The 14258-nt window shown below is 29.5% G+C and overlaps 1 protein-coding gene across 7 annotated transcripts in view; it reads right to left on the bottom strand.

The window, feature by feature from the left end:
• The window catches only part of LOC106683780 (choline-phosphate cytidylyltransferase A), a 180694-nt gene that overhangs the window by 19287 nt on the left and 147149 nt on the right, over positions 1–14258 (bottom strand). Inside the window, exon 1 of one of the 7 annotated variants that reach the window (XM_014425466.3) lies at positions 3839–4034. The exons of 5 other annotated variants lie outside the window; for them this stretch is intronic. In XM_014425466.3, coding sequence (XP_014280952.1) covers positions 3839–3934 — 96 coding nt within the window. In that variant the 5' untranslated portion in view covers positions 3935–4034. Of the gene's footprint in view, positions 1–3838; positions 4035–14258 lie in introns of those variants that run through there. One more of the 7 variants, XM_014425467.3, reaches the window with a different exon arrangement.

The following is a 14258-nucleotide window of genomic DNA, read 5'->3' as shown; positions in this document are numbered from 1 at the left end:
TATTTATATAATAAGTACTATATTTATATATGTCATTGATGACCTCAGGGTTTTACGCCCTAAAGCCCCAGATAACAACAGCAACTAACTTATAATTTTGTACTTTAAATACTTGTATTTATGACAAATACAGTGAGGATTCATTATGAAAGAGTGTCCTGGTACGAACATTATAATTTTGCTATTCATAAGAAAATAAGACACTCCTCTATTCAATATTAATTAGGTAAGTAACATTAGTTATTATAAAAATGTAAAATCAACATGGAGCTTTGTCGTAAAACAAACATTTTAATTAACAACCTGAAGTTTAATTAAGAGTGTAATGAGGTGTAGATAGTTTAGATGGTCGGGGGTGTGGTCAGCAAAAAAACTAAAATAAACATTTTTAAAATTTCAGGTCTTCATCAGGGCTATAAAACAAAAAAAGATAACAACAATCATTCAGAGAACAATAAAAATTTTAATTTTATGTTTCCCTGAAATATTTGTTAGTTGATTATTTCTTTTCAATTTTATATTTCACTGAATGATGTTTGATATTTCAATTTTATGATTCACAGGCTGAAATTCAGGTCGAAACATTGGCACGAATAAATAATTTTTTGTTTATTCGTGTTTTTTTTGTTGAACGCCCCTCCCCTCCCCCTCTCCTCTTCTCCATTTTAAAAGTTTAATGATTTTAAAATATATTCCCAATAAAACAAAAGTAACAAACAAATGTAAAAAAGGTGTCAAGAAGAAAACAACTTCTTTTAGAAAATCATAAATATTTTATATTTGCTTGTACAACGTTTCACATGTTCTTATCTTCAACCACTATTATTGCTTATTGTTAAATTTATTTTTCGAAATTTTTATCTTATAGTTACATAATCAAAAATTACAACAAATCATATACAATTTCATATATTGTTCAAACAATGTTATGATTTTTTGCTATATAACTCTTATGACAAAATTTCGAAAATCAAATGGATATTTTTAACAATAAGAAATAATAGTACTAGAAGATGGGGAAACTTGAAACATAAAAGCAAACATATAATAATAATAATATTCTAAAGGAAGTTTATTTTCACCTCAACATCTAAATATAATAAAAGAGATAAGAGTGAGAAAATAAAAAAAAAAGAAATATTTATGATACATTTCTACTTTTTTAATATAATTTATTAGTTTCTAAAATTTTCTTTTATTAAAACTAAATATGGAAAATTTCATAATACGCCCCTGAAAAATAAATATTATCTTGTTTATCCCACAAAATACCTGTTAACTATTCCCCTAATCATTACGGGTCAGTCAGTCTTGTTTACAGTTTGGTCACACTGAGAATTTAATTTTTATGTAACAGTCGACGATAACCGAAAATAGTTCAGATAAGAGTTTGTCGAACCGTTATTTTTTATTTATTCCAGATGTAATCGATCTGTTTACTTAAAAATATCACTAACAACGAAGGATGCAACCGAAATTAAAAAAAAAAATATTATTCATTATTCCTTTTGTTTTGACTGTTGAGAGCAAATATTAAATATTTTTAATTTTTAAGAGAAAATAAAATAAAAATAATTTTTTACAGAATCATATGGAAGGAAATTATGTAAATAATCCTGGTAGAGATCGTACGATCGGGTGACATGGCACATATGTTCCTCTACTCAGGCCAAGGACTGAATCTATCAAAGTCCGCCAAGTCAATGGACTGCTAATATCGATTAAATAACAAATAATAATAATAAAATTATCATACCAATTAAATTTAATTAAATTATCATAAATTACGAGATCAACCAATAAAAAAAAAATAATTAGAATTTTGTCACGTTAATTAAACTTGTCCAAGGTTTCTAACGTTATTATAAACAAACAAAAAATACTAAAAAATAATTTTATTTTTTCAAACCACTCATAATGAAATTATTAATTATTTTATAGATAGATTTAAAAACAAAATAATATTATGTGTATAATTTATTTACAGAAAACTATGAATAGTATACATAAGAACCCCCCCTCCAAAAAAAAAAAAAAAACCCTAGTCCTAGTTAAGAATAGGGGCACATCACCGATTTTAATATCAGAGAACTTACTTCAATAACGGAAAATTCTTTATTAATGTAGTATATTTTATCCAAATAGTTACTAAAATTCGAAACCAATAGTAAGGGAATTAAAATTTTATCGATAAAATTTTGTGTTTAAACAATAGCGATAAGAAAACAATACGCACTGTTGAAAAATATAAACATTCGCGAAACGTTCACATAGACAAGAATTGAGAAATTTTAAATATATTATGATTAGGAAAATTTTAAATATTTTAATACATTTGGGAAATGCGCTCAAAATGTTTCGAGAGAGTTGAAACTTTGCATAAATAAAATAATATCTTCAAAAGAAAATTACTCGAGTCTATTTATATAAGAGAACATTAATTATACAGTGAATTTTAAAACAGACATAAGAAATTTAAATCAACACTGTGCAGAGATTTTAAGCAAAATTAATTTATGAAAAATATGTTACTATTTAAGGTTAACTTTGATATGAATATTAATAATAAAAGAAACAAAAATATAAAACAAAATACATTTTGAAATAAATCAATTGTAAGCCTGACCCGAGTGTATGGAAGTTTAAAAATAGTCTGTTGATGAGAAAATGACATTGTTATCTTGATCTGTAATTAAAAGTTTTAAAAATAATTAGAAAAGTGACAAAATAGGTAACTAGACATAAGCTAAGGCAAGCTTATTAATAATTAATATGATTCTCAATTAATTTATTGTTTCCTTGACAGATATTAATGACCTGGGTAGAATAGCCAGTAATTTTTAAAATAATAATGTTGCTTGTTAACAATTAAAATTAAATAAAAGCTGCTATTTATTATGTTGTCCTTGAGGATGCCCGAATAGGCCGAAACGTTGGACTAAAGAATGTTAAAGACTAAAAATAATAAAGAGTGTTTTGTGATTTAACTTGGATAATAATTAATTTATTTAAACGAGAAATTTATATGATTTTGTCCCTCTCCTCCTTAACAAATTATTGTAAAAACAGAAGCAGGTTAAGATAATAAATTAATTTCCATAACGAAAAAACGTGGTAATAGCTCATTTTTTAAAAAAAATGTAATTTGCATATAAATAAAAAAAAAACACTCGAACAAAAAAATATATAGCACTGAATACTAGACAGCATTTGTTTTAAGAACTTAACAAATTAAGAGAAAATAATATTATTAATACGGTTTTAGCTTTAGTTTTAAACTTGTGCCCTTTAATACTCAGAGACAAGGAATGAATATAGTCTATGTTTATGTTTATCCTTAAATAATATCAACACAAATCTAATAGTCGTTCTATTTTACCCAAATAAATAGCAAAAATTATTAAAAATGCTCTCAAATGTTTTGTACTTAACAATTAATTGATTAGATTAATAACATTTATACACTGTGAGAAATTTACAAAAATTCGATATTAAAAAACGCGAAATAGGCTAAATGCGATACAATATGCACTCGGTTCAAAAAACGCTATGTTGGCACAACTCCAGGTACCAGAATAAGCGCAAGTGGTGTGACGTGTATTTTAGAGAACCACGGTTCTAGCATAGCGGAATTCTTTGTAAACTTGTATTTTTTTTTTTTTATGTAAATGACAATAAACCTAAGCGTAAATAAATTGATAATAGTAATATGTATGAAAAATTTTACAGTGAAAGAAATGAAGGAGGAGACATCTCAGCAACTTTCTAAAAACATTAGAACCGATAAGATCATAACATATTTTCGAACAAAAGAAAACTGAACAGAACACAAACAAACATGTATGCTCACGTTGGTCTCTAGAGCGGAGAACCTGGGATGATGGAGCTCATAGAGGCTGGGAGACTTGTAGAGGACCGTAGGCGAGTGCGGCATCTTCTCTGAATTCGTAGCTACTCAAGTAGTTGTGTTCCGTGTACTCGAATCGACCGTAGCACGAACTGGCCAAGAAGCCGTCAGTAACTGGAAGGAGGAGAGGGTAGGCGCCTCGAGATAAAGTACCCCCACTTCCAGGATACCCACACCATCCGAGGGACAAACTCCACATCGGCGGAATGTGGTGTGATCCCCGGTGCCCAATCCCAGGGCATTGTATTATCTCGAAAAAAGAAATCGCTAATTGTTTTCGGCAACGGTTTTATCTCCGATATACATAACGATGCTCCTTCACGGCCACGTCGAGAGTTACTGTTTATTGTTAAAATAAAATAATTTCTAGCCAAGTCAACTCTTAAACACCCTTTATTATTTATTTAAAAATCAAACGTTTCGGCCAACCTGTCCAGCCTCAATCACAATCTTTATAAAAATTAACACCTCATATCCATTAATTAAAAACTTGTTCCATACTATTCTGCCTAGGTCATTAATTTCAGCGAATAACCCTATTTCGTTACTTTTTCTTAAAATATAAAACCTTTTATTGCAGATTAACTTAACATTAGACGTACTCATAATATTGTGTTAAATGTTATAAATATAGGATTAGGAGCAGCCCAACTTAAAGTCATGTTAAATGCATAAGAGCTCCTAGCGGATTTTTTTGAGCAACTTGTCTTATAACCTTTCCTTCCAAAACTTCATGATATTGTTTACTTCCAAGTTTTGATTAAAGTAATTTATTACAGTATGTCTAAATTGAGTGGAAAGTAGAAGTTGTTTGAAAGTTTGGCAACTGAGTGCCTTGTTGATCTTCTAACTGGTGAAGAAGAGAATCAAGATGAGCTAATAGACAACTGTCATTACATTATATTTTTTGTTTATTATTGTCATCCATTGTTTAATTAGTTATAAAACATCCAAAACAATACTGATACAAACTAAAAGCAAGTAACCTAACACGAAAACAAATGGTGACAAGCTCAACTGTTGCGTGACGTCATTCTCCATTTAACAGACCTAGTAACATTCTATCAACCATGTTATATGTTATATCGTTTTAACATGGTAAAAGAAGAAAATATTTCCCCATTTAACATGAGTTTTTCTATTTAGCACACTTTAACATGTTAAAATAAAGACCATGAATACCCCTCCGTAACTCTTATCACACAATAGTTTTAATGTTAAATACATTATGTGATAAGAAAGTGATAATAGTATTAAATTAATCAGTGTATTTAAAAGTTTTAAAATTTAATGGGAACGTGACAAACTGAGGCGATTTAATTGAAATTAATGTTACCTGGGCAGAATAGACTGCAAATTTTTTTTAAATTGTTGAATGTGAGATATAAATTTATACTTAAGATTGTTGGATACAAATTATGTTATTTACAGTTACAATAAAAACCAGTCTCTAGAAAGTGAAAATATTATATTAATGTTTATTTTTTACAGACTTCATTTAAAAAAAACAACATATAATTAGAGACCGGATTTTTGTCCAATTGTTTTTGTTCCTGCCAAGAATTATATTACGAAGCCGTTTGCAATCTAGAAAAGTCGAGTGGTCTCGCTTTTCCCCTTTAGAATGGAATATTTATAACTTTTCTTATTTCTTCTTTATTTATTCATAAAGTTCTTTATTAGTTCATATTTATATGTAAGTGGAGTGGTCTCGCTTTTCCCCTTTAGAATGGAATATTTTTTTCTTATTAACTTTTCTTATTTCTTCTTTATTTATTCATAAAGTTCTTTACTAGTTCATATTTATACACTTTTCGTAATTACAAACAATACGAAATGGTACATTTGGGAGGAAGTGGGAAGCTTATTAGTAAGGCAATCAACTACTGCTCCAAAGACCCGGGTTCGAATCCGGCTGTGGCAGATAAATATTATCTGTTTCGCTGTAGCCGTTGAGTCAGGTCTGTGGGTTCGGAAGACCTCGGAAGTCCATCCAGCATCATAGTAGCCTAACAGTGGTTCCCTTAGTTGGGTAAAAATCTAAAACTAAGCAGTCGAGTGTGAGTATTGCCAAATCACCTTCTTGCACAACCGTTGGTCTTGTAACACTAGTTCCGTACTGCAGCCCTGACCCTCCATGTGTTGTGGTAGTACAGATTTAATTTTAATTAAAGTTACTTTTGAGGATGAGTTTTTACAATTCGTTAACTTCAAATTCTGTCAAATCTGGTAATTAATCCGATTCATGTAAAAGACATTCAAATAGCAGTAGTTTAGCTTTTATTTTGTACATTTTCAGTTTTTCTGCACAAAATTGTACGTTTAACTCTTTTTGGACTAAATTATTATTTTTGTTGCATACACTTTAATGCTTGAACTAGATTTCTCATTTATATATAATGAATTCTTGTTTGAGACTACTTTGTTTATCAATAAAAATAAAAGTATCCATTTAGATGACAATAATCCTGCCATCTCTTCTTCAATCAGACAGCCCTGACGAAACCCTGTAAAAGGGGGCGAAACATTGGTTAACAATAGTTTTCTTTTACTATTTTGGTAGATTTATTGACCGCCACCCGGACTATCTTCCTACAATCTATTTCATACGGTCAACTATCTTCTTCCAATATGTTTATTTTTTATTACTCCACTCTTACGTTTCGGCCATTCTCAAAGTTAACTTATTTTAAATACCACAGCTAAAGAGTTGTAGGGTATTCTGCCTTTATCAAATTATGTTTTAGTCTATCGACTTATTTTTTATCCAACTAATTAAGTTTTTTCTAATAGTATTTAATTTATACTTTCTATTATAACCATGTCACTCACTTTATCAACAATATATATATATATTTTTTTTTTTTTGCATTCGTGATAAAGTGAGAGATAAGGTTATAAAGAAAGTATAAATTGAATAATATTAAAAAAACTTAATTAGTTGGATAAAAAATAGGTCGATAGACTAAAACATAATTTGATAAAGGCAGAATAGTCTGCAATGTTTTAAAAACATTGTAGCTTTGATATTTAAAATAAGTTATCTTTGAGAATGGCCGAAACGTGGAAACGAAAGAGTGGAGTAATAAGAAAATAAACATGATGCACACATACAATATGTCAATATTTATTCATATTATTATTATTATTATATTATATCAATATTTATTCATATTATATTAATACTATTTTATGTCTTCCTTCCTTTTATTTAAATTTATTTTCTTATCACTTAATTTTTACATAATAGGTATCCTACCTTTATTGTAAAGTTACTTTATTCTATCTTATTGTTGTAATGTTCTTAGTTGTTTTTTGTATCTTTTCAGCCCTGATGAAGCCCGGAAAATTGGGACGAAACGTCGGACATTAAATAGTTAAAAACTATTTGTTCTTTTTCTCCGCCTCAATCCCTTTATTCTTCCTTCTAACTTAGTGACTAGTGAGATTTCCAATTCTTTTCTTTTTTAATAACTGTATTATATAAGTTTAAATTTAAAAAAAAAAAAAAAAAAAAAAACTCTCCTCTATAGGTTTTAAATAATTTAGCTTCAATGTTGTCTACAGTTACCAAGCACCAGTTCAACAAATACGGATGAGCCTGTTCTCACTTATGCACAACGTTCTATTATTGTGGGTTGTAAGTAAGGATGGGATATTTATGTAATAATTATCCAAAATTCATAAATAATAAATAAATTAAGTCAAAATATGTGTTGCTAACCGAAGGTTTTTATTTTATTTATTTATTTTTTTTTTGACAAATTGTCAACGATCAATGATATCAACTAACCGAACGACTGTTCCAGGTCCAGAGAAGTAATATGTCCACAAGGCATTTAAAAGCAATAAAATCCTGCCAGATGGTATTGCTTCAAATTTAGTTAAATTTTATTTTATTTATATTGCTCATAAATTATCCTCTAATCATTTAATCAGTATTTATTATTATTTCGATTTAATACTTATCTTTATTTCATCATTTTTGGAATTTATTTATTTCAGTTAGTTTTTTCTTTTTTTTTTTTTTGTTAATGTTATTGCTATCATTTAATTTTATTTTCTTCTTCTTTCTTTAGTTTAGTCTATATGGCATGGTATGTACTTACAACCCTTAATAATCATAGCTCTTCATAACGGCAACTTGTGTAACATTATTATTCAATAAAAACTATGTTTAAAATTTATAACACATTACAAAAGACTGATCTACATGACTGTAATAAGGCCAATCTGGACGTATGGAGTTGAGCTTTGGGGCTCCAATAAACCTTCAAATTCCTCTCGTATTCAATCCTTACAATCCAAAATCCTTCGTAAAATCCTCAATGCTCCTTACTTTGTCACAAATAAAATCATACATAAAAACCTTAATGTTCCCTATGTAACCGATCTAGCCCGAACCAGATATCACTCCTTCCATTATAAACTCTCTAACCACTCAAACCCCCTGGTTTCTAATTTTTCTTCCTCTTTTAATTCTCTTACATTCCTGACAATCCTCCGAGGCGCCTGAAAAGAAGATGGCCACGAGACCAGCTAATGTAAAATGTCATTAGAGTGCTACCAATGGGTAGTTTCTCTACACGCCTCTAACACTCCAATTTAACTTAGATCAGATTTACTAAATGTATTATAATGTACAGTTGTAAATAGCAATAAATAAATATTAAAAAAAAAAAAGAGTTCTACAGAACTTTTATTGTAGAAGTTTAATAGTGTAGGTGTAGGTAGTTCCTAAGTATTTAAACCTTTCATCATGAACATTATAAATATCAAGATCATCGTTTTCTTCGCCAGCTAAAAATATATCCTAACGATTATCACCATAAATTATATTCTCACCTCACCCTACTTTCTCAGGAATTGTGAAACATCGTTTCGTCACCATTCTTAACTGAAGTATATATGAGACAGATAAAACGTTCTCTTAAAATAGAAAAGGAAACAAAAAAAAACAAAGCGGGATGAGAACCTACTAAATCAATTAATCAGACGACAAAGTTGGATGGAAATCAGCCCAAAAATGAAACAGATGACTGACTATAATGCCTTTTAAATCTAGAAGGGACGGTTAGGACGGTACCCAAGTTGTTGTTGTATCCTTCTGACCAAGGCACAACAACAACTTGACTTTAATTTTATTGCAGGATAATGGAAGGTTTAGTTCTTTGGGTGGTCATACAAAAATCATCATGGCACTGGGACCCAACAAAATAACCTGTCCCAATCGGCTTTTTAATTATTTAGGTTATGAATAATGTATTACGAACGGGCAGATATTTTTATTTACATAACTTAATCCCTTTTGTATCAATTATAAATTTGAATCGAACTGTTTCTAAAAAATTAAACGGTTATCTTAGTTGGAACTGTCTGCTCACCTGCCTTTTTTAGAAGGCACTTTTAATTTAAAAAAAAAATAGATGTGGTGATTGTTCCTGCTCAGATTGTGAGCATGAACCCAAACCGCAAAAGAAGAAGAAGGCTGCACCAAAACGGAAAACCACTAAAATGAGCCGGAATTGTTGCTAGTAGAGAAGAAGTTTTAAGTTATTAGTTTATAAAATTTATATGTGAAGCATACAGTGATAAATTAAGGAGGAGAATGATTTTATAATTTATGATTGTATTGTATTGATGACGGTTTTGTATGACTTATATTTATGTCGGAATCGTGTATCAGCACTATATCTTTACAATTGTTAATACTATATTTATATGTCAATTTTAATCGTAGAACTTATGAATTATATACAAATGAATAAAAAAAAAAAATCTATTCTTTTGTTTGTATATATTTTAAGAGAGTTTTTTATTTTATTTTATTTCATTTTTTTTATTATTTTTTTTTTATTTAAGTATGTATGAGATCATTCATCAATATTACCTATTGCCCACAACTGTGTGGCAGATTGTAATATCTATCAATAAATAAATCTATCAAAAAAAAAATTTTAAAAATACCAGACTGACAGAATAAAATTTAAAATGATAGCCTTGAAGGTTAATGGATAAGATGGTTAGGGGACCGGTCAGATAATAACACAAATAAGTTTAAAAAACTTATTTATTTTTTAATTTAAAATTATTAAGTTAAAAACTTTTCGGCTAGGATTTTTAGCCTGCATATCAGAGTTGAGAACAAACACAACATAACAATCAATGAATAAAAGGATACCTATCATGACTAAAGTAAATAATTATACAGAATGAAAATAGACACAAATAAAGTAATGAAAGACATGGGAAATAAAACGTATATATATATGTAATTATAATAACTAATTTTTAGTGTAAAATTATACTAGTTACACATTGTAGCTATTAGGACGCCTATCACTTTAATAAATTAAGGTAAATAGGTGGCAAACCAGAGATGGACAGGAATTAGCTATAGTAGAAGCTAATAGCAAAAATTGCCATGGATACGACCCTTATTCATGAATGAACCATTGATAAATTAATATTGTATCCATGGCAATTATGGCTACTAGTTTCAGTTATTTAGCCCAATTCTCTAGCAAACACAAAAATGTTGCCCAACTGTCTAGAAGTAGTGGTTCCGAATCATTTTTCGTCATGGCACCCTTATTAGGCTAAAATGATTTGTGGTACCTTTGTTAGTTTAAAAAAAAATAAAAAAAATGTTACCACAATTATCCTTAGAGCTATTGAATACGCAGGGAAAAAACAGTGTAACGTAAATGCTGATATGCACTGTACATTTGATATTTTAATTTTTTTCTTTTTTTGTAATATTTTGAAGCGGTATTCGCTTGCGATACTTCTAATATACCCAAGAATTACAATTACTGCAATTTGAAACTGCAGAAATTAAATTAATTACTAATTAGTAATTTTAACTATTCGGTGAACCACTGTAAATTATAATTACTAATTTCTGTCAAATGTATCTGCTATTACTTGAAGAAGTTTGTCGGGGGGTGCGGTCAGCAAAGAACAACATAAATAAACAAAACCATATTTATTTATAATCTTAAAATTTTTTCTTGAGACTGGTAATTTTTTAATAAATAATTCAAAACACTATCCAATTATAGTCTCAAAACTTTTATTTCTTTTACACGTCCAACGTTTCGCCCAATTCGGCCATCTTCAGGGACAATCTACTACAAAAAGTTTCCTTTTTGTAAATAAAAATATTTATTTATTTTATGCCGACGTTTCGACCTGAGTTCCAGGTCTTCATCAGGGGTTGTGGCGTAGAGGGCTTCATTAATCTACGGTCAACTATCTACACCTCATTATGAATCCAGTAACACGGGGCCAACGACGTAAAAAAACAACTCAGGTCAAAACGTCGGCATAAAATAAATAAATATGGTTTTGTTTATTTATGTTGTTCTTTGCTGACCGCACCCCCCGACAAACTTCTTCAAGCATTAATCTACGGTCAACTATCTACACCTCGTATCTGCTATTACTTTTTGCCAAACACTGACGCCCATCTTTCTACGATGGCTTCAGACGTCTAATTTGTCTACTATTTATTAAAAAGTTGACTATTTTTGGATAAAATACAACAAAATGTGGCAAAATAAAAAAAAACAAAAACATATTTCATGTTGGACAGAATAATTCTGGGTTTAAAATTGCGGAATATATTAATTATTAGTTTTCTATTGGAAGAAGATAGTTGACCGTATAAAGTAGATTTTCGGAAGATAGTCCGGGTGGCGGTCAATAAAGGTAACAAAATAGTAAAAGAAAACTATTTATTGTTAACCTACGTTTCGCCCCACTTTACAGGACTTATTCACCTCTGTATAATTATTTTTATGTTTTTGTCAATTCTTACCATGTTTGTATATTGTTTTTTATTTAGCCCTGCAAACGTTAGTTAACAATAAATAGTTTTCTTTTACTATTTTGATACTTTTATTGACCGTCACCCGGACTATCTCCGTACAGTCTATTAGTTTTCTAATTTATTAATTAATTGTTTGAGAGTGGTTTATATTAATAACACAACTACAAATGATCCACTTTACTACCAATAGGAATAATAAATTAATAGGAAACTATTGTGATAATTGATTTTGTTTTGAAGATTATATTAGCAATTAACCCGACAATAATTGAAGTATGTTCAAAAAAATTAGCAATATGTACGAGGGAGTAATATGGTAATGATATGAAAACAATTTTTAGGTTGTATCCTTGATAATGGCCTAAGGGCCGAAACGTTGGAGAATTAAAATAAACGTTGTTGAGAGTAAAGTGGATAATTTGTAGTTGATGTTATAATTAATATTAATTATATTATATTTCTAAATGTGTTTATTTATCAATTAATATAAAATTGAATATCAAATCTCAGGTCAAAACTAAAATAAGTTAAAACTTATTTATTAGTACCAATAATGAACATTTATTATTTATTTATATTAAATATCAATTTAAAATATTAAATATTACTAGTGTCAAGGCACTAATAAATATTTTTTTTACTTTATTTGTGTTTTTTGCTGACTGCACCCCTAATCATCTTCTCCTCATAAATGACAGAACATCTTTATTATTGTATGTTTTAGATAACGTCCTCAATAAATTCTATGCTTCAGAAGACAGATAAAAATAGCCGAAAATAATGGAACGAAATCTATTTTCGTAACTTCCTCGAACATCTTCCGACCGGGACGAAAACAAACAGCTGGGGCCTTAGGCGGCGGCCTAACTCAGGGACTCTTACCGATACTGTTCAAAGCAATAAAATTTCATACGTCACAAACAACTGAAACAGATTCCAAGATTTTACAAAATAAACAAATATCAAAGAGCAAAGAAATATAATGGACTGATTTCCTTTAGAGACATTGTGGAATAGATAACATTCCAAGTTATAAAGCTAGTAGAAGACACCCTTATCTCAGCAGTTCAGATAAGGCACAGACCGGGACAAATAGAGTAGGGGAAAATAGCAAAAAATAATTGACTATTGAATATACTCGCTTCAATCCACCATAACAAATGTAAATGTTTACACCGACTGAACCCCCTACATATAGTTACTGTAGTACAACTTAATACAAGACCAAGGGAGAAAAAAAGCAGTTGTTTCACCCCCATTTTTTGTTAATTTAATGAAAACTATGAATAATTAATATTCTAAATTGATGAGTCCACAGAGTATAGCTAAGGGAATACAAAATGACGGCTGTTTATAGATGTTTAATCAAAAATTAATTTTTCATTTAGAGCTCTGTTTGTTAACTATCAACATCACTAGAAAAACCTAAGAGAAAAATAAATTTTCTGAAATATGAGCCCTAATAAATCTGTTTTACGTTTAATAGTTCCCGAGATATAGCTTTTTAAAAAATAACATTTTATAAAAAATGCACTGAAAAATCAGTAGTTAGTGAATTTATTTTGAGAAACCTATATCCCAAAAACTATTCGACGTACATACGTCTATTAGCACTCAAATTAAAGCTAGTTTAAGGTACTATAAAGTAATACATAACGTCTATCTTCGTAAGAGTTGTAGTTGTTATGATATTTGCTCAAATAAATTAATTTATAGTTGTTCGGAAGAAATTTCATGTACAAAAGTTATATATCCATGTGGGAATATCATATAACCTACCACCAGTACGAAGATAAGTGTCATAAACTGCTATGTACAATGGTATGACAAATCTACGCCTTATGTTTCCACAGATACATTTTTTCAAAAATTAAACATTTTATCTAAACAACTAAAAATTAACATTTTGTGAATATATTTTATAAAATATAGAAGAAACATAAAATATACTATCCCTATAGTACTTATTTGACTAGTAATTATGCGTAGTTTTCGTTAAAGTAATAAAAAATAGGGGTGAAACAACTGTCTTATTCCTCCTCTTGGGTTCTTGTACATTCCTAGGTTTTCTCCCTCCTCCTCCTCTGTTCCGGGAGACTTCAAGATGTCCCTACTCACTCAATTTCTTTTAGAAGATATATCAAGAGAAATAAGTGCCCCTGTCCAAGGCTCGCTGGCAAGTGTTTTTGTTTTCTCGGTCACATAGGGAGGGGTGGGGTTACGATCGTTGTCATAGATTGAAATTTTGTTTCGACTCTTCCATTTGAACGGAACAATTAGATTCCCCATGATGATGGCTAGATCGGCCGAAACATTCGACATATAATATATTTTAATTAAGAAGGTTGGGACAATTTCGATAATTTTTGCTATTATTAATAAATATATAATAATTATGAGAGATAGTTGACCGTGGATGATAAATGAGGAGAAGATGGTTGGGGGTGCGGTCCATGAAACACAAATAAGTATGACTAACTTATTTTAATGTGCCGACGTTTCGGCTAGAGTTTCTAG

The sequence above is a fragment of the Halyomorpha halys genome, unplaced genomic scaffold (genome assembly GCF_000696795.3).
Source record: "Halyomorpha halys isolate HHAL.00 unplaced genomic scaffold, Hhal_1.1 Scaffold517.1, whole genome shotgun sequence".
Taxonomy (NCBI): domain Eukaryota; kingdom Metazoa; phylum Arthropoda; class Insecta; order Hemiptera; family Pentatomidae; genus Halyomorpha; species Halyomorpha halys.
The sequence above is the reverse complement of the archived record's forward strand: the minus strand, read 5'-3'. Positions and strand labels throughout refer to the sequence as shown.